This window comes from Felis catus, chromosome E1 (assembly GCF_018350175.1).
Source record: "Felis catus isolate Fca126 chromosome E1, F.catus_Fca126_mat1.0, whole genome shotgun sequence".
Lineage (NCBI taxonomy): Eukaryota > Metazoa > Chordata > Mammalia > Carnivora > Felidae > Felis > Felis catus.
Genome location: NC_058381.1, coordinates 29019345 through 29039675, shown reverse-complemented (window position 1 = coordinate 29039675; position 20331 = coordinate 29019345). Strand labels below are relative to the sequence as shown.

The window sequence follows — 20331 nt, the reverse complement described above, 5'->3', positions numbered from 1 at the left end:
AGTGCCTTCGGAACCAGTCTTTGGAACCAGTTCTGCTTTTTCTTACTAGATGTGAGACCCCAGGCAAGTTCGGCAGCCTCTCCCTATCAGTTAGCTATTGCTGTAAAACAGCCCCTTCCAAACTTAATGGCTTAAAACCACAATCAGTTCTGATCTCTCGTGAATCTACCAGTAGCCCGAGCACTTCTGCTGATGTGAGCCAGGCTTGGCTGATCCTGGCCGAGGTCACTGGTGCATCAGCTGGCAGCGGGCAGGTCAGCTGCGGGCCGGCTGGTGCAGGATGGCCTTGGCTGGGATGAGTTGGCTCTGCTCCACGTGGCCTCTTACCCTCCAGAAGGCTAGCCCAGGCTTGTTCTCCTGACGGTGTTTAAGTCCAGGACAGTGAGTGGAAACACATGTGGGCTTTTCCAAGCCTCTCCATTAAGTCCGCTGCCGTCCCATTGATGAGAGAGGCATTTGGCCGAGTCCCGACTCAGAACGGAAGGAGCCTATAAAATTACAGTGCAAATGGCGAGGACACAGGGAGGAGAGTAGTTCGGGCTGCCAGGGTAATCAATCTACCGCACCCTCTAGACTCAGTTTCCCTTTTTGAAACTGAGGTGAAATTCACACAACAATAAAACGAACCATTTTAAAGTGAACAATTCCGTGGCATTTACTACATTCACCGTGTTGTGCAACCCTCAGCCCTATCTAGTTCCAGACATTTTAATGACCCCAAAATAAAATCCCGTATCCATTAAAGAGCCACCCCTGCCCCCCACCCTCCCCCAGCAGCCACTAATCTGCTTTCTCTCCATGGCTTTCCCTATTCAGGACATTTTACCCGAATGGACTACGTGACCTTTCATGTCTGGCTTCTTTGGCTCACATGTTTTCGAGTTTCATCCATGTTATCAGCAATGCATTCTTTTTTATGACCGGATAATATTCCGTTGTATGACTAGACCACAATTTGCTTAGCCGTTCGTCTGTTGATGGACACGAGCCGCTTCCGCCTTTGGCTTGTTGTAATGTTGCCGTGGCGTTCACGTACAAGTATTCGAGTACCTGCTTTCAGTTCTTTTGACAAAAGGAGTAGAACTGCCAGGTCGTCCGACAACTCAGCGGTTCACCTTTTAAGGACCCTAGTTTCCTTTCCTTTTTATTTATTATTTTTTTTCAACGTTTATTTATTTTTGGGACAGAGAGAGACAGAGCATGAACGGGGGAGGGGCAGAGAGAGGGAGACACAGAATCGGAAACAGGCTCCAGGCTCTGAGCCATCAGCCCAGAGCCCGACGCGGGGCTCGAACTCACGGACCGCGAGATCGTGACCTGGCTGAAGTCGGACGCTTAACCGACTGCGCCACCCAGGCGCCCCTCCTTTCCTTTTTAAAATGGAGATAATGAAATTACTTGGCGGGGATGCTGGAGGGCTTGGGGAGAGTGCATGTAAAATGTCTGGCACAGAGTACAACCTCAGTAAATAGTTTATGTAACTATTCTTTTGTTCCTTAATTCGATAGCCATTTATTGAGCCCAGGATCAGGAATTATGTGAGGTGCTGGACAGATATATGAATATATAAGATATAAAATATCTATAAAACACATGTCTATATTTTTATAGACATGTAAATATATCCCCAGGGTCCCCTCCAGCCCAGACACACAATGGCTTCATCCTTGCTTCTTGCCCGGTGTGTCCTTCACAGACGGAAGACAAAAGGTGTGTGCTGGCTCTCTCTCGCTCTCTCTCTCTCTCCCTCTCCCCCTTTCCCTCTCTCTCCCTTAGCCGATTCCCCAGGAGGCAGCTGGCTTCATCGCTCCCCACCTGAATCGGTTCAGACCACCTATTTCAGATCTGTCGGCTCTTATAAATGTAGCCACACACCCGCAAAGTGAGATAAAATGGCAATGTGATTAGTGTGTGTGTGAGCGTGAATGCTTATGTGTCCCTGTCTCATTGCTTTTGTAAAGATTAATACATCAGTGTAAGCACTTACGAAAGGAAGAATAAAAAAAACAACAACAACCGGGTCCAATTCTCCAGACATTCAATAACCAAATGTCACCCACATGGTAAGCAATAAAATAAAAATATATGCTTAGCCGCGGCAATATAAGTATGATGTATATTTTGAAGTTGGGTAACAAAACAGTGGCATAAAAATAATACCCAGTGGCAAATTCAGGAAAGCGACCTTTTTCAAACGTGGCATTCCTTTGGGCTGCCATGCCTAAAATATCGCAGCGTCTCGAGCAGTAAAGCAGAAGTTGGCTTAAATCTGACAGGAGCACCCTGGTAATGAGGGCATGGAAATTCTTGCCAGTGTTCTGATGCCAAGGCAACATCTTATGCCCCTCGACCCTCCCCGCCCCCTCACTCCTGAGAACCTCGCCTCAATCTGCCAGCTCTGTCCCTTTGCCTGTCACGATAATCCTTACTTTCCAGAACTCCTTCCCAGACGTTATTCCATTTGACCTTTACAGCCCGCCTCTGAAGTTGGGAGGGCAAGTATCATTGCCACTTTATGGATGAGAAAACAGAGGCCACAAAAGTCACACCGAACCTAGCACTGCCCCTCCCTGGGGCGAGAGCATTTCTTTTCTCTCTTAGGAACTGTCATTTCCTGCTCATGCGTGCATACGAAAAAAAAAAAATCACTGAAGAGATGTTGACACAAAACAGACACCTCTCCATGGCCTGGCACGAATCTGGGTTCCCAGTTACTATTTGTTAACAGAGTACAAACCAAGTTTCGCATCAGCCAAACAGAATATGATTAGAAAGCTAAATCTGTATATGTAAACATCAAAATATGTCAAAAATAGATGCTGTACGTTTCTTTTTTTTTTTTATTTTTTTAATGTTTATTTATTTTGGAGAGAGAGGGAGAGAGAGACACACACACAGAGCATGAGTGGGGGAGGAGCAGAGAGAGAGGGAGACACAGAACTTGAAGCAGGCTCCAGGCTCCGAGCTGTCCGCACAGAGCCTGATGGGGGCTCGAACTCACAAACTGCAAGGTCATGACCTGAGCCGAAGTCGGCTTAACCGACTAAGCCCCCCAGGTGCCCCGGATGCTATACATTTCCTAATACACATACCTTTTGCAACTCTTAGGCACTGAGATTCTAACTGTTGGAGGTCCAAACATTTGAGTGATTTGTCTAAGGCCTCAAAATGAGAGCTCTAGGGGCGCCTGGGTGGCTCGGTTGGTTGAGCGTCTGGGTCTTGATTTCGGCTCAGGTCATGACCTCAGAGTTCATTGGCTCGAGCCCCCACATTGGACTCTGCGCTGACAGTGCGGAGCCTGCTTGGGATATCCTCTCTCTCTCTCTCTCCCTCTCTCTCTCTCTCTCTCTCTCTCCCTGCCCTTCCCCTGCTCAAGCTCTCTCTCTCTCTCTCAAATAAATAAATAAACTTTTTTTAAAATGAGATCTCTAGAATTAGAATGCATATTATTGATGTAGAGAAGAGAGCAACCAGCTATGTGTCTTTAGGCAAATCACTTGACCTCTTGAGTTTTAATTTTCCCATGATAGAACAAGTAGAATTAGATGATCACTAAGCTGCTTTCTCCTTATGAGATTCTATCATTTTATCTCTAGAACAAAGTACTCAATGGCCCTCCAGGAAAGCCCTGCCTTGCTCACAGAGAGGTCAGTAAAAGGATCTCTGATGGAACCCCAACCTCTAATGAATTCATGTCGGGGGCACAAAAGTCTGCTCAAAAGCAAACTTGGTCCCTGGTCCTAGATCGGTCACTAACTCACTCTGTAACCTTGAGCTTCTCTTCTGTTAAATGAGGAATCTGGACCAGGTGGGGATGGGAAATAAATTTCACATCACGTGCACGCTGCCTGATAGATGGTGGCCGCCTGGAGTGTGGGTTTAAAAAAAAAATGAGTCTGCCTCCAACTCCAGAGGAAAGAGGCCGGGGTTGATTAGTGATGTCTGCCACAGGTGAGGGAGGGGGCAGCGGTGTGCGAGTTCGTCATCCTTAGCGGAGACACTCGTGGCCGCCGGCCTCTTCTGTAACGCCAACGAACGCTCTGTGAGTAGCACACAGAGACCTGGGGATTCAGAGTCACCGGTGCACAGGAAGCAGAACTGGGCTTGTTCAACTGTTTTTATATTATCCATGGCTTGGGTTTGAATAATCTGTCCCCTGATACCACTGTATTTCAGAAATTGCTACCTAAGGCAAATTTTCCACTTTTAAACTCATTTCCTGAGTCGGTCTTTTTAAACCCCACATTAAATATTGATCTGCCCTGGAGAGATCTAATTTATTTAGTAGAGACAGGTTTGACTCCACCAGAACTGTCAAACCCAGAAATGGGGCCATGCCCCTCCTGAAGCAATAACCACTCAGGATGGTGACAGACAAGCCAAGGACACTGGAACCAGGAACCAGCTTCTTTCCTGTCTCTGAGTGCCAGGGGCAGGGCCTGCCTTCCTGGTCTCTCTCGCACCCAGAGTGTCAGAGCGTCTTTGAGAACTTTTCCTACGAGGATGGAAGTCTGAGAGTCAAGGCATCCACCCTGTGCCAGCTGGGTTCCCCATGCTGGGTGGGCCTCAAGCCCCGCCAGCCTGTGGCAGAAACCTCTTCTGTGGGCTCCCAGTGTGCTGTTTCTGGGACTGTTGCTCTAAGCTCTGACCTTCAGACTCAGCACCCTCTCCCTCGAGTCCCAATTCTGGCCCAGGAAGATGGCATTTCCACTTGGACCTTGGTTTTAAACCTCAGCCCCTATGGGCTTTGACTTGACTGTCTTTCCAAATGACAACACGCTGGCTATCTCCCAAAGGAACCCCCTGTTTGTGCTTAGTAGTATGACTCCAATGAAGAGAGAGAGAGAGAGAGAGAGAGAGAGAGAGAGAGACTCGGCCTGTCATAGCCAGAGGACAGGGACAGGAGCCCCATGCTCACATGCAGCCAGCCTGGCACACCAGGCCGGCTGCAAAGATCCAGCCCCCTGATCAGGCCTCTCCCTGGGAGCTGGTCTCCACCTTCTGCACTCGGAACACCTGCTTCCATCACCTTGCACTCCGGGCTGATCCAGCATAATTTCTCCCCATAACTTACGCTTCCAAGCACAAATGCCAAGATTCCCTTCTGGGTTTCTCAAAACATCTGTTTGGGGCCCCACAAACAAGAGTCCCTGCGGCAGGGAACACAGCCTTTCTGTGGGTGAGGGAATCAGACTGTAATTAGAATCTCAGTCACTGATTCTGCCCTACCTATATTTCCTCTGTTAATTCACCCAGTCATCCCAACTAGGTAGGCAGTATCATTATCCCCTTGGGAGATATGGGGAAACCGAGGCTCTGAAGCTCCAGCCACCAGCCACAGATGGCTAGTTAAAATTAAATAAAATTTAAAATTCAGTTCCTAAATCTCACTCACCATGTTTCAAGAGCTCGATAGCTGCACGTGGCTAGTGACGGCAATAATGACAGCTCAGAATTATAGAACATTTCCATCGTGGCAGTAAGTGATATCGGACAGCACTGCAGGGGTGAAGTAACATCCCTATGCCGTGCAGAAACTGAGGGCAGGGTTGTTGTTTAGCCAGAATGCCTATCCAGTACCCTTTCCTGCCGTTGAAAGGAAGTGCAAAGGAGGGTGATATGAGCAAGAGGTCAACCAAGAGATCTCACTACATAGCTTGAGCAACATGATCCTGATGCTGTCTTTCCCCATCGAAGGTACTTCCGGGCTGAAGGGAGAGGTGGGGCTTGATCTCCATTTCCATCTCTTATGTCCCTGGGGAGGGGAGTCAAGTACACAGCTGGGCCCAAAAGAATGTCTTACACATACATACTGTCACGCTCCTGAGATTTCTTGGAAATGGTGAAGGTCAATCAAGGTTATTGATCAAAACATTTTGTGCCTTACCTGCAGGTTTGTTTTTTTATTTTCTAATGCTTATTTTTGAGCGAGAGAGAGAAAACGTGAGCGAGGGAGAAGCAGAGAGAGAGGGGGACAGAGGATCTGCAGCGGGCTCTGTGCTGACAGCAGACAGCCTGATGCAAGAGTCGAACTCACAAACCATGAGATCATGACCTGAGCTCAAGTCAGACGATTAACCGACTGAGCCACCCAGGCACCCTGTTACTTGCGGCTTTGATTCAATTATCATTTGTGACACCTGTTATGTGCCAGTCTCTAAATCAGGCACTTTTCACATATGCAATCCAAGTAAATTCCGGAGCCTGTGTGGCTTCAGAATGTCTATAAAGTAAAAACAATTGAAAATAACCCCAGTCTTGATTTGTGTCTCTCAGTATTAAAGGGGATTTGAATTGTACATTGTGGCATGATTTCTATTTTTTTCACTGCGTATTTGTTTTTTTTTTAATTTTTTTTAACGTTTATTTATTTTTGAGACAGAGAGAGACAGAGCATGAACGGAGGAAGGGCAGAGAGAGAGGGAGACACGGAATCGGAAGCAGGCTCCAGGCTCTGAGCCAACAGCCCAGAGCCCGACGCGGGGCTCGAACTCACGGACCGTGAGATCGTGACCTGAGCTGAAGTCGGACGCTCAACCGACTGAGCCACCCAGACGCCCCTTTTTCACTGTGTATTTGTACTTGCACTTTATTTTTTAATTTAATTAATTAATTAATTAATTAATTAATTTTTGTTATTTAAAAAAATTTAAATCCAAGTTAGTTAACATATAGTGCAATAATGATTTCAGGAATAGAATTTAGTGATTCATGGGTGCCTGGGTGGCTCAGTCAGTTAAGTGTCTGACTTCAGGTCAGGTCATGATCTCGCAGTTCGTGGGTTTGAGCCCTGCGTCGGGCTCTGTGCTGCCAGCCCAGAGCCTGGAGCCTGCTTTGGATTCTGTGTCTCCCTCTCTGCCCCTCCCTCACTTGTGCTCTCTCTCTCTCTCTCTCTCTCAAAAATAAACATTAAAAAAAAATTTAGTGAACCATCACTTATAACACCCAGTACTCATCCGAACAAGTGTCCTCCTTAATGCCCCTCACCCGTTTAGCCTTTCCCCCTCCATCCAACACCCCACCAGCAACCCTCGGTTTGGTTTCTGTATTTAAGAGTCTCTTATGGTTTGTCTCTCTGTTTTTATATTATTTTTGCTTCCCTTCCCTTATGTTCATCTGTTTTGTATCTTAAGTTCCGCATATGAGTGAAATCATATGATATTTGTCTTTCTCTGACTGACTTATTTCACCTAGCATAATACACTCTAGTTCCATACACATTGTGGCAAATGGCAAGATTTCATTCCTTTTGATGGCTGAGTAATATTCCATTGTGTATATATATATATATATATATATATATATATATGACATCTTCTTTATCCATTTGTCAGCCAATGGACATTTGGACTCTTTGGATAGCACTGCTATAAACATGGGGGTGCATGTGTCCCTTCGAAACAGCACACCTGTACCCCTTGGATAAATACCTATTAGTGCAATTGCTGGGTCATAGGGTAGTTCTATTTTTCATTTTTTGAGGAACCTCCACGCTGTTTTCCAGACTGACTGCACCAGTTTGCATTCCCACCAGTGGTACAAAAGTGTTCCCCTTTCTCCGCACCTTCACCAACATCTGTTGTTGCCTGAGTGGTTAATGTTAGCCATTCTGACAGGTGTGAGGCAGTATCTTATTATGGTTTTGATGCGTATTTCCCTGGTGATGAGTGATGTGGAGCATCTTTTCATGTGTCTGTTAGCCATCTGGATGTCTTCTTTGGAAAATTGTCTATTCATGTCATTTGCCCATTTCTTCACTGGATTATTTGTTTTTTGGATGTTGAGTTTGAGAAGTTCTTTTTAGATGTTGGATACAAACCCTTTCTTGATATGTTGTTTGCAAATATCTTCTCCCATTCCGTCGGTTACTTTTTAGTTTTGCTGATTGTTTCCTTTGTTGCGCAGAAGCTTTTGTATCTTGATGAGGTCCCAAGAGTTCATTTTTGCTTTTGTTTCCTTTGCCTCCAGAGATGTGTTGGGCAAAATGTTGCTGTGGCCGAGGTCAAAGAGGTTGTTGCGTGTTTCCTCCTCTAGGATTTTGATGGCTTCCTGTCTTACATTTAGGTCTTTTATCCATATTGAGTTTATTTTTGTGTATGCTGTACGAAAGTGGTCCAGGTTTATTCTTCTGCATGTCACTGTCCAGTTGTCCCAGCACCATTTGCTGAAGAGACTGTCTTTTTTCAATTGGATATTCTTTCTTGCTTTCAATTGGATTAGTTGGCTATACGTTTGTGGGTCCATTTCTAGGTTGTCTGTTCTGTTCCACTGATTTATGTGTGGGTTCTTGTGCCAGTACCATACTGTCTTGATGATTAAACCTTTGTAATACATCTTGAAGTCTGGGATTGTGATGCATCCTGCTTTGTTTTTCTTTTTCAGAATTGCTTTGACTATGCTCATGTTATTTTGATAGGGACTGTTAAATTTACTTAAATTTTTTTTAATGTTTATTTATTTTGGAGAGAGAGAGAGAGACAGCGTGAGCGGGAGAGGGGCAGAGAGAGCCGGAGACACAGAATCCAAAGCGGGCTCCAGACTCTGAGCTGTCAGCACAGAGCCCGATGCGGCGCTTGAACTCACAAACCGTGAGATCATGACCAGAGCCAAAGCCGACTGAGCCACCCAGGCGCCCCGCTAAATTTATTTTTCAGAGAGAGAGGGCATGAGTGGGTGAGGGACAGAGAAAGGGGGAGAGAGAGAGGGAGAGAGAGAGAATCCCACAAAAATTCTGCACTGTCAGTGCGGAGCCTGAAGCAGGGCTAGAACTCACGGATTGTGAGATCATGACCTGAGTCAAGGTCAGATGCTTAACCGACTGAGCCACCCCGGCACCCCTACACTTTATTTTTTAAACAGCCTTATTGATATAAAATTCTCACACCATACAATTCACCTATTAAAGTGCACGATGATGTCACACCTATTAGCAGTCACTCTCCCACGCCTCCAACCCCCCAGCCCCAGGCACCCACTGATCTGCCTTCTGTCTCTATAGATTTGCCCATGCAGACATTTCACATAAATGCTATCATACAATATATGGCTTCTTTCACTTAACACAATATCGCAACATGATTAGTAGGTCATTCTTTTTATTACCAAATAATATTCCAGCATATGAATATACCACATTTTATTTATCCATTCATAGACACTTGGGTTGTTCCACGTTAGGGCTCTTATGACTAATACTATGAATATTCATATATAAGGTTTGCGTGGACATACGTGTTCATGTCTGTCGGGTACATACCTCAGAGTGGAATTGTAGGGTCACATGATAACTCTATGTCCAACACGTTGAGACGTGGCCAAACAAGGAAAGATCCATACCTGATGAACATCGAATGGGCAGGAAGGATGCCCCAGGTCTACTGCTGTTAGCACTCCAGGATTTACTAAATGGATTGGATCCCATCAGGAGGCCACATTCCGCGTGTGGAATGAAGTCCTCGCCCGGACCCACGCCCTTGCTTCCCACCCACAACCCCCCGTTCTGCCCAGCCCTGCTGTTCCTCAGAGCTCTCTTCGTCCTGGTCCTGGTTGTCAGGTAAGTAGAAACGATGAGACGGAAGTTGTGGCAACTGAGGTTCGTTACCTCCCCATGTGAAGCGTGGGGCCACGTGTCTGGCTCTCCTGCACTCAACCATCTTGCCGCTCGCCCGAGTTCCCAGCCTGCAGCAGACACGGCTGGGGGTCCCGGGAGGGCTCCCTTGGCTGCCACGGGTCTTCCTAAGATGGAGCCACGTGTCTTAACATCTCGGCAGCCCTGACGGCTAGGAGTGCCCAGGAGGAGCAAGCAGAGCATCGCAGCTCGAACAAAACCTCTGAGAACCATGGCTATTGGCAGGGAAGAAACCATCTGTCTTCTACACGTTTTGGAATATCAAAGCAAGTGAGCAGGGGGCTGCTCAACTTTCTTGCCACGGTCGGAGGAAAAGAGCTGGCGCGGAGAACTCCATCTTCCACAGCTGCACAAAGCGGGCTCTTCTTGGCCCCACTCGGACCCCAGGCTCTTTCATCTACCACAGAGCCCTCTGCCTTTTGGGACCGGGGTCTCAGCGGTGACGTGTGGCCTAATCAGGAATCCCAACTGTCCGCACAAAGACCTCAAAAGTCGTTCAGAAAAGGCCTAGCTCTCAAATCTCCTTACCAACTTGAGGTCTGACAGTGGGGAAGAGAAATGAGGTCAAGGATAAGCCCCTCCTGCCACCTGTGGTTAAAAATGACAGCAAAGAGGGGCGCCTGGGTGGCTCAGTCGGTTGAGCGTCCGACTTCGCCTCAGGTCATGATCTCGCGGTCTGTGAGTTCGAGCCCCGTGTCGGGCTCTGCGCTGCCAGCTCGGAGCCTGGAGCCCACTTCTGATTCTGTGTCTCCCTCTCTCTCTCTGCCCCTCCCCTGCTCATGCTCTCTCTCTCTCTCTCTCTCTGTCAAAAATAAATAAACATTAAAAAAAAATTTTTTTTAATGACAGCAAAGATGCACCGACCTGGAGGAGACGGCCACCACCTCCCTTGTTTCCTGGCCAGCGCCTGTGACTGGCCCCACCCGCAGCCTCACCTGGACCATCCCAACACGGTCTCTGCCTAATGCAAGCTAACCAACCGTTCCGATTTTCCCAGGACTAAGAGGGTTCCTGGTATATAGGACTTCTGGTTTTCAGAGACAATTTCAGTTAAATAAGGACCAGTCACCCCAGATAGTGATGCATGGATTACATTTCTACGAGTGACTGCCTGTTTTAAGGACTGAAGAGTGCAAAGGCTCCCTAGCACCCTTTGGGTCATCTCAAGCCTCTGGCTTCAAGGATGAAGGCTGGGTAGGGGGTAAGCAAAGGGCAAAGCAAGCGAAGGCAGTGGACTGACATGCACAGCATTGAAATGTCGCTCCACACCTCCATGTAGCCCATATCCTCAGTCTCTGGACCACCTAAGTCCATGCTTCTCCCACCATGTGACAGCCACTCCCACCGCCCAGCTCTGCCCAGCCATGCCATTCCCCAGAGCACTCTTCTTCCTGATCCTCGGTATCTGGTAAGTAGAGAAGGGAAGACTGAGGTTGGGGCAGGTGGGGCTGGTGGCCATCCCACAGCCCCGCCCCCCGATGGAAACTCAGATCTTGGGTAACTGAGGTGCCCAGCCCCAGTGGCAACTGCTTGCTTCTTGCTTCTTGTCCGCAATCGGTTTCGGACAGGCAAGCGACCCAGCTCTGGCCAACGAAATGGCGGAGAAAATTTGCGGAGGGTGGGGGGGGTGGGGGCGGGGAGGTGGATTCAGCAAAATGGTTTCCTCTCTTATAAGCAGGAGGCTGGCTTGCGAGGAGAGCTCCGCCTCTTCTTTCCTGCATTGGAAGCCATTGGGCGATGACACAATTCTGGGACCCCTGCAGCCATCATCACGTGACCGTGGGCTGGGAGTGGGTGGTGAGGAAGGAGGAAGAGAAGATACAGAGACACCAACTCAGACCTGTCATGGTCGAGTTACTACACCAATCATCTGCTTCAGATGTCTCGTTACAGGGGAAAAAATAGGCTCCTCAAAGAAGTCAGCATAACGGGCATCCCGTGGCCTGTAGCTGAAAGCTCCCGATAGAGAAGCAAGCTTGAAACCCGGCAGCAGAGAAAACCGTGAGAGGACGTTTAGACTTTCACCCTGTCTTCAGGCGGGATGCCTGTCTAACCTAACCTGGACGTATGTGCACCTGAGCTCTCCAACACAGGAAATTCACGAGCTTCCTGCCTCTTCCTCTATCTAGCACTTCTTCCTCATCATCCTGCAGGATGACTCATCTTGCAGCTGGAGGGCCTTGGGGCCACCCCCACGGGACCTTCCAGCAAAGGGGGCCAGCCTGTCACCTCAAGTCCCTTCCTTTGGTGTGGGATGGTGGTCAAGAGAGGGAGCCCTAGAGTCCTGTTCTATATCCTAGACTAGTTACTTAACCTTTCTACGCCTCAGTTTCTTCATCTGCCATAGGGATAATAGGGCCTAGATTGCAAGGTTATTGTGGATGAAATGTCAAGTGCATCTGACATGGTGTCATGGGTCCCCGAGACCACCTTCAAGTTCGGTGATTCACTAGCACTACTCGCCCGGCCCGGAGCACTACTACTGGCCCAGAGCACCTCCATGGCTGACCTTACTCAGTCTCTAGCCCCTCCAGAGGTCAAGCTGATACAGCCTGGCCCAGCGGCCCCGCCATGGATCATCTTGCTAGCGTGAACTATCTGACTCGGCCCAAGGCCCCAGATAAACAAAGACAGTCTTATCAGACAGCATATTGCAAGGACTTAGAGGTTATCGGCCAGGAGCCGGTCAGGGGCCAGACCTTTCTTTTAACATGAGAGATTTCAGCATCCCGCACCTGCTGCACTGTGCCTTTACTGCACAGGCACACAAACAGCACCCAATGTGGTTTTTTTCTTATGTGGGACTGAAACCAGCTAGCTTCAGACTAGCATCTATCTTTGGTGGCTAGTACTGTCCCAGAGAACTTTCCATTCCAACCCTTCTCTTACTAGTTGGGGGGCACCCTTACTCCGCATTCCTCTTTCATTACAGAAGGACTATCACTCAAGTGGCGTTCCTGGGCTCTTCCCCTCCCTGACTTCCCTCCCCAGGAAAGGCGGGGACTTTCCGATTGGTGGCTTTGGACAGCTCCGCCCTCCCTCTCTCTCCAGCTGTCCCTCTGTGGAGAGGTCACACAGTGACACACACACAAGCAGCTGTCTGCCCCTGCCAGCACGTGTGCTCGGAGGCAGCATCATGTTCAGGGATGAGGTCCTAGCAAGCCCATGTGGCTCACAGACCCCAAACCACTTTCTCCATCAGCTTTATCAGTAAAAAAAAAAAAAAAGTGATAGAAGAGATTCTGTCTCCATTTGCCTGTGCTCCTGTGTCAATCCCTCAACTGGTTCCTGATGGAGGCAGAGAAAAGAGGGGTGGCCTTTATTAGCTCCCACAAACCCCACACCTAGCGTTGAGAAGGTCATGACTAGGTCCCCCTCGAACATCTGCCACCCAGGTCCCCAGGCCCTTTATCATGCCCCCTCCTCGGGATTCCCTGCCTTGCACACTCCAGGCTGCCCAGGACCCTCTGAAAAGTGCTGGGCCAGAACTAAGCACAGAGCCTTCCAGGCGTGGACTTGGGGGTGCCATCACAGGACAGCATCTCCCCATCTCTTCTCAGAATTCACACGAACGCCGTCGTTTCTGAGCAGCCCGATTAACACACTGAACCTGCAGTAGACGCAAACCTTTTCCACATGAGTTAGCATCGGGGCCAGTTTTCTTGTGCAAAACAGTGGATTTTTGTTCAAGTGGGTTCTATGCCCAGGGTGGGGCTTGGACTCACGACCCAGAGATCAAGAGCCCCATGCTCTACTGACTGAGCCAGCCAGGCGACCCAGCAGTTGATTTTTTAAACTCTTCTTATATTTGGCCAATCAAGTCCTTCTTCTCAGATACATTTGTACACACCCCCAAACAGCCGTCCCCCAGAAGATTTAAAGGCATAGGAGTCGCCCCCCCACACACACAAAACAGACCTCACCTCACCAAGTTCAGTATGCCCATTTCATCTACTCAAGAACAAGTCCTTAGCACATAAAGTTCCTCATATACTACAAATTGGTTAAAATGAGCACAGCCTTGGGGCACGGGGGTGGCTCAAACAATTAAGCGTCCGACTTCAGCTCGGGTCATGATCTCACGGTCCGAGAGTTCGAGCCCCGCATCGGGCTCTGTGCTGACAGCTCGGAGCCCAGCGCCTGCTTCGGATTCTGTGTCTCCCTTTTCTCTCTGCCGCTCCCCCACTCATGCTCTGTCTCTCTCTGTCTCAAAAAAATAACTATTAAAAACATTAAAAAAAAAAATGAACACAGCCTCTGAAGTTAGATGTCCCCAGGCTCAGATCTCAGCTCTACCACTAATCAGCTGTGTGACCTTGGCCTACTTCTCCTCTGTGAGCTTCGGTTTCCTCAGAATCCCAAAGTGAAGGTTATAGTTAGTACTTGCCTTCAAAGGGCCCAGCCTGGTGCCTGGAATACATCATATTCTTGATAACTGTAAGCTAGTGGCAGTAGCTTTTACATTATTTACATTATTATTTACTTTATTACATTACATTATTTGTAGTATTTACATTATTATTACTTCAGCTAAACCTTCCAAGGGAGAAACGGCCTGAAGCTAAAATAGGGGTACAGCCCTTCAGGGTGGACGGTGACGGATGGGCCATCCAGCAGTGGGGGTTGCAGATGCGCAAATCTTGTTGGGAGAGATTTTATGACACAGGAGGACAGACAGGGCCTCAAGCCAGGAGGACAGTGGCCTGGCTGTGCTCAGGTGCTGACTCTGGTCTCCAGGCACCCGGCTTCTGCTGCATAGGGGAGAATCCCCATTGCATGGCAGCATTTGAGGGGGGGGTGTGGAGAGCGGGACCAGAGAGAACCTATGTGACTCACTGAAACAAAGTCTCATTGGAAACGAAAGGCACGGTGACAGCTAAGGGACCCCCACGTCACCTCTGTGACAATCTGGATCCTCCAGAACAGGTTCATGAAGAACCTGATGTGGTTCCAAAGGGGAGCGGGATGATGACTGCCATGGACGACAGGACGACTGTAGTCCTGCCCCTTGCTAGCATGGAGACCTGGGGTGAAGGACTCCCCTTCCTGAGCTCCGCCTCCCCCTGTGCACAGTGGGGAAGTGACACTTGCTTCCAAGGGTGCCTGTAGAAGTAGGTGGGATGGGGTGCGCACACCGCCTGATACGTGCCCGGGCACCGTTAACGATTCTTGCTCCGTGGGTCAAACGTGAAACCCAGCGGCACTGCTTCATAACCCACTTCGTGGGGGTGGAGTCTTAGCACGTCTTTGTGCATCTGCGCACTAAGCCCTTAGGACCCCGCCCATTTGAGCCCAATAAGCTCTGTCGATCTGATTGGCCAGACGGCAGACGAAGCACAGAGGAGGGACAGGTGGGCACAGGCAGCAAAGAAAAGCGAGTTATGGAAGTCTAACAAGGAAAGCGGGCAGAAGAGCCCACTGGACGAGGATAAGAAATACAAAAGTAATCGGAGGCCAATCCGTGCACGGGAGAACGATCCACCCCTCTCGGTAGACCATGCAGCAAGTAACGACCAGGAGAGCCTTGAGTCATGAAAAGAAAGGTAAATCTGTTCAACACATCGGTTTAAGAAGATTAAAAAAAAAAAAAAATCATGTTATACATTTGAGCAATATTACCATGACAAACAGGAAAACAGTTAACGGTGCAAGTTACAGGTGTCTGAAAGACTGACGATTGGGTGCCTCCTGTGATGCTGGGCGAACGGGAGCTTCACCTAAAGAACATACTGGGGTCTTTTCGCCTCTCAGCAAGGTGTTATTGAGGTGGAAGGAAAGCAATGGGAATGGGGAAAGGGTAGCAAATGGAGAGGGACTTAGGTTGGCCCCTCCATTAAAAAAAAAAGAAAAATCTTCCACTTGGCGCTCGGCCGCAAGGAGGCCTCAGTTTGCCTGGATCTTCCTGGGACTGGCCAGCGCGTCGCGGTTGGAGCCCAGCAGCATGCGCTCCAGCCGCCTGCAGTGTTCCCAGAGCTGCTTCTCGCGGGGCAGCAGGAAGGTGAGGACCTTATTCCGCACGACGCCGCGGTCCTCCTCCTCCCTGAGCCGCTGCTTCACGCGGGCCGCCTGCTCCTCCTGCTGCGCCAGCGCGCCGTTCAGCTCGCAGAAGGCGACCTCCAGGTCACGGATGGCCTGCAGCGCCTCCTTCTTGAAGTCCGCCAGCTCCCGCTGCACCCCGGCCACCTTCTGCTGCAGGATCTCCAGGTCCGCTGGCGGCGGGAAGCAGGAAGGCCACGACTGAGGGAGGGAAAAGTCTCCGGACTGGAGGCCGCTCTCCACCATCTTCTTCCCTTGTAAAGTGTTCACCTTCATGAGGATGGACCCAGCCCGATAGAGTGGTTCCATGGTCTCTCTTCCCGTGGGGACAAAGAGAGGGAGCTAAGAGACCCGTCTGGTCAGGGAATTTTGGGGGGCTAGAGACACAATCATTTGGAGTGGAGAAACCCCATGCATTGTGACATTGGGCCCCCTCCAGCCAACCAGGAGGAGAGCCACAATCCATTCATTTGCATATTGTAGCTTCCTTGGTTGGTTATCCAGGGCTTTGTCCGCTCGTCTACCCAAATTGTCTTCCTGTTACATGGATCTTCATCAACTCTTCAATCACCCTTCCAAAACCTGAGCTCGATCTCTCCGTGTACCCGAGGGACAAACCGAGGCCCAGAGCAGGGCAGTAAACAGGCCAGAGCCAGGCAGGCCAGGCCAGGCCCCGGGGGGCTGCCAGGTATGGGTTCTCTCCCTCCCACACATCGGTCTCTGGACTTCAGTACCTCGCAGGGAAACCGGCTCCTCTGACATCGCCAAGGTTCTCAGATCTGCACAGCCCTGCCTTTAAACCTCTCCTGAAGCACTCACTACCTTCACCCTCTTTTTCTGACCTAGCACCTTGTCCTTCCAGGTCTCAATGGCACAGTAAATTCCAGAAAGACGTTGTAAGAAATATGCCCACTTCTACCTCTAAAATGCTAAAAATAAATAAATAAATAAATAAATAAATAAATAAATAAAAAGAAAGAAAGAAAGAAAAAGTAATTTCTGATCCCAAATCCATACTGCTAGAACGATGCCAGAATTCTAGATAATCTTGAAAGTTGTGAGGCATGTACTTAAGAGGTTTTGATGTGTGGTCCACAGCAGTGCTGATTCAGTTATGTGCAGGGTGAAATCGGGTCACTCATTCATTTATTTGACAAGTGCTTATTGAGTGCTTACCAGGGAACAAGTGTGAGAAGAGTCCGGGGGCCCCACTCCCTGCGCTGCCGGATCATGCCTGAAACGTTGACACAGATGAGAAAACGCATACAGAAGGGTGAATCTCACACGTCTTACCTGAATCCTATAAGAAGGGAAAATGCTCCTAACTAGCGTGTGCCAGTTTGGTCAAGAACAGACTCCATCCTGTGTATCTTGATGTCTTTCCCAGACTTCTCTCCTGGCCTCCAAGTCAGAACACGTCTCCAACAGCGTGCCTCAGATCCAATCTGTCCAAGGCTTGATGTTGCCATCAAGTTAATGACGCCACCATGGGGTAGCACCCACACGAGAAACCAGGGATCAGACTAGACCCCTCCGCATCCAAGTGGCTCTGGGTCCTCTTGACGTTATCATCTCTGAGCACCCTAGAACCCGCCAGGCCTCTGGCGGGCCACCACCTATAAGCTGTGTCTCTTTGGCAGATGACCTCACTTCCCTGAACCTCATTTTTCTTATCTACAAAGTAGGGATACACTTCAGTAGTGTGCAGCTCCCTGGGCAGAGGGGTGGTGGAGGGGAGGCTCCGATTTACAGCTGTTGCCAATGGTGTGACTACTCCCACGATGGCTGCCTTCCGGCTACCAACACGATCTCTCTGGGTAGAGGTGCACACCGTCAGCTCTCATGAGCACCACAGGACCCATGTTGGGGGTGGCTGCCATCCCCAAGACGTAGGTGCCAGAGAGGGCATTTTGCAGGGAGGTTTATGGCTACACTAGGGTAGAATTTTGGACCTCAGGATAGGGCAGCGGCTACAAGTATTGAGACAGAACATTTGGTGAAAAGAGCACCGTATCGTTAGCAGTCAGGAGATCAGAGTCTGAAAGTGCTGGGTGACCACGGGGCAATCACCTGCCTCCCTTCTCTGAGCCTGTTCCCTCTGGGACAGTGTAAGTGCTCCTCTGCAGTCTCTGGTTCTCAGAGGCACACAGCCCTTTCCTTTAAGCCAGTCCTGAGGCATTTACCACCTTCTCCCTTTTTTTGTGACCTAGGACTTTGTCCTTCCAGCCTCCGATGGCACCCTGAATTCCCTGAAGACCGGGAGCGTGCATTTCTCATCCTACACACCCTCAAATGTCCCGCCTGGTGCCCTGCACATAATGGCACTCAGAAAACTAGATGAAATGGGATTTATGTTCAGAGGTGGCCTTGGAATCCCACGACTCCCCTAGCTTTCCCTCTGACATGGCGGCACCTACTGGCCTGCGCAGGAACAGCAGGCTTTTATTCCCCTACCTAAAATCCAGCTGGGGGCTGGGGAGATAAAAACAGGCTGCTCTCTTGTGGTGTATTCATTAGGCGAGTGTGCACAGGTCGGGCACATAGTAGGTTCTCAATGAAAGTTTTTGTAATCAGAAAAAAGGAAGAACGTGTGTCTTCTTGTTTTTGTTATTTTTTTAGTGGTTTGGTTGTTTTTTTTTTTCCTGTTTGTGCCTCTCTCTCTCTCTCTCTCTCTCTGATTTTGATTCTCTGCCTCTTTATCTTTGTCTCCCACAGGGAATGGTGGAAGCCCTAACCAGAACTAAGAACGAAAAGTAGCAAAAGTGAAGAAGAAATGGCAATTTCTCTATTTCCCTGGTGCTTTATAATGAGCTTTCGGTTCATTGCTTCTCAGCACCGACCAGGGAGGACTGCTTCACATGAGCCTCAGCAGAGGTTGAGGACAAATGAAGACCCCAGGCTTGGTGGCCTCCTGAACCTTCGGAGCATCCTCAGCAGGGATAAGTCGATGTGCACACGCTCTGAATGTTCTCCTTCCCGAAGGTCTATCATCCAAGCCTGTGCCTTCCTCACAAGTTTCCTTCCAGTCAGACGAAAGGAAGAAGGCAAATCTATCTGCTCCCTTCAAGATGTCAAGGGCAAGGGCTTCTAGCATCTCCTGGAAGGCATTTCTTGACCATTGTCAGGAGGGTTTCCCTGCCCCTGGTCAGTTGCAGTTCATAGGCTCCCAAGTCTCAGAATAATGGAGGACAGGCAGGTGAGGTATCAGCCCCACAGAGACCCATCCCCTGAGAATAAGACAACCCAAATGCGTAGGGGCTCAGGAGTGGGCGTGTTTCAAGAGGTCCAGGGTTGGGCACCACTGAGTCAGAGCACATTCCTGCTGGGCCCTGCCTGCCTCTTGAGAGTGGAAATCTCATGGACCATCAGCCTTCCCCAGCCTCCACCATGTGTCCCCACCCCATGCCTCTGCCTCTGCGTGTGAAATAAACTCGATTCTCTCTTTTTTCATGTTTATTTATTTCTTGTGAGAAAGAGCACACATGCGCATAAGCAGAGAAGAGACAGGGAGAGACAGAATCCAGAGCAGGCTCTTCACTGTTAGCGCAGAGCCCGATGTGGGGCTCGAACTCACAGACTGTGAGGTTGTGACCTGAGCCACAGTCGAGAGTTGGCTGTTCAGCCAACCGAACCACCCAGATGCCCCTAAACCTGGATCCTTTTGAAGACTGGGAAAAGGGACACGACACAGGTGCACTCCTTCATGTATGCCCTTCAAAGTGAGGGAACCCTCTGAAGCTCCTCACATCCCCATTAGTCATCAGCTAGGGTCACATTCACAGCCCTGTTTCTAACCCAAGCATTGGCTGGGGGCGGAGTGCTTGCAGATGGCTCAGACTAATCACGGGTCCCCTGCTGGGTGGGGGCTGAGCCTGGCCTCCCTGAAGCACGGGTGTCCCAATACCAGGACTACATTGGGGTTCTGTTCCCCAGTGGGATGGGGAAGATAGGTGACCAACTGTGGCTTCCACAGAGAATGCTTATATTTGAAGACAAAACAGTGAGGGGCACCTGGGTGGCTCAGTCGGTGAAGACTCCAACTTCAACTCAGGTCATGATCTCACGGTTTGTGAGTTCAAGCTCCGCGTCAGGCTCTGTGCTGATGGCTCAGAGCCTGGGGCCTGCTTTGGTTTCTGTGTCCCTCTCCCTCTCTCTCTGCCCCTTCCCTGCTCGCTCCCTTTCTCTCTCGCTCTCTCTCAAAAATGAACATTAAAAAAAATTTATAGAAAAAAGTTTTTTACATACAACTTCTGAAGAGAAAACAGAGAAAGGACCATGCATAATTCCCCCAAATGAACTACTCATGTCAGCTTTCAGGCAAAATGGAGAAATAGTCTTCTAGGAGTTCCTGAAAACTGGTCTATCTGTCCCCACCCCAAGAAAAAAAAATATGAAAAAAAGAAAACAGAATTAGAGCAATCTCTCACAAATACCAAAGAGCATGTGGTTGGACATTTCTATAGCAGAGAGAACAGCGGTTGGTCCTATCTAGAATATTCTTTTCCCAGAATCCCCTGGGCCTATGCCTCCCTTGGTGGCTGCTGGCCTGGGTGAGGATGTGGGCTACACAGCCAGTGTCTCCCCAGATGCACTTCTACCGAGAATAATAATCTTAACACAGTGGATCATAAAATCCCATAGAGGCTCTTCCCTGTGGCCATCCACCT

At 49.3% G+C, this 20331-nt stretch overlaps 1 protein-coding gene and 1 long non-coding RNA gene across 2 annotated transcripts; one reads left to right on the top strand and one right to left on the bottom strand.

Annotated features, from left to right (window-relative positions):
• Nucleotides 1-14924: 14924 nt before the first annotated feature.
• Nucleotides 14925-19109, top strand: LOC109494309. Its single transcript, XR_002149062.3, has 2 exons — nucleotides 14925-15171; nucleotides 18380-19109. It is a non-coding gene; the product is annotated as an uncharacterized LOC109494309 (long non-coding RNA).
• CCDC182 (coiled-coil domain containing 182) lies at nucleotides 15177-16392 on the bottom strand. The gene has a single exon (XM_003996666.5). The coding sequence runs from the start codon at nucleotides 15971-15973 to the stop codon at nucleotides 15512-15514; it is 462 nt and encodes a 153-aa protein (XP_003996715.1). The 5' UTR covers nucleotides 15974-16392; the 3' UTR covers nucleotides 15177-15511.
• Nucleotides 19110-20331: the final 1222 nt, after the last annotated feature.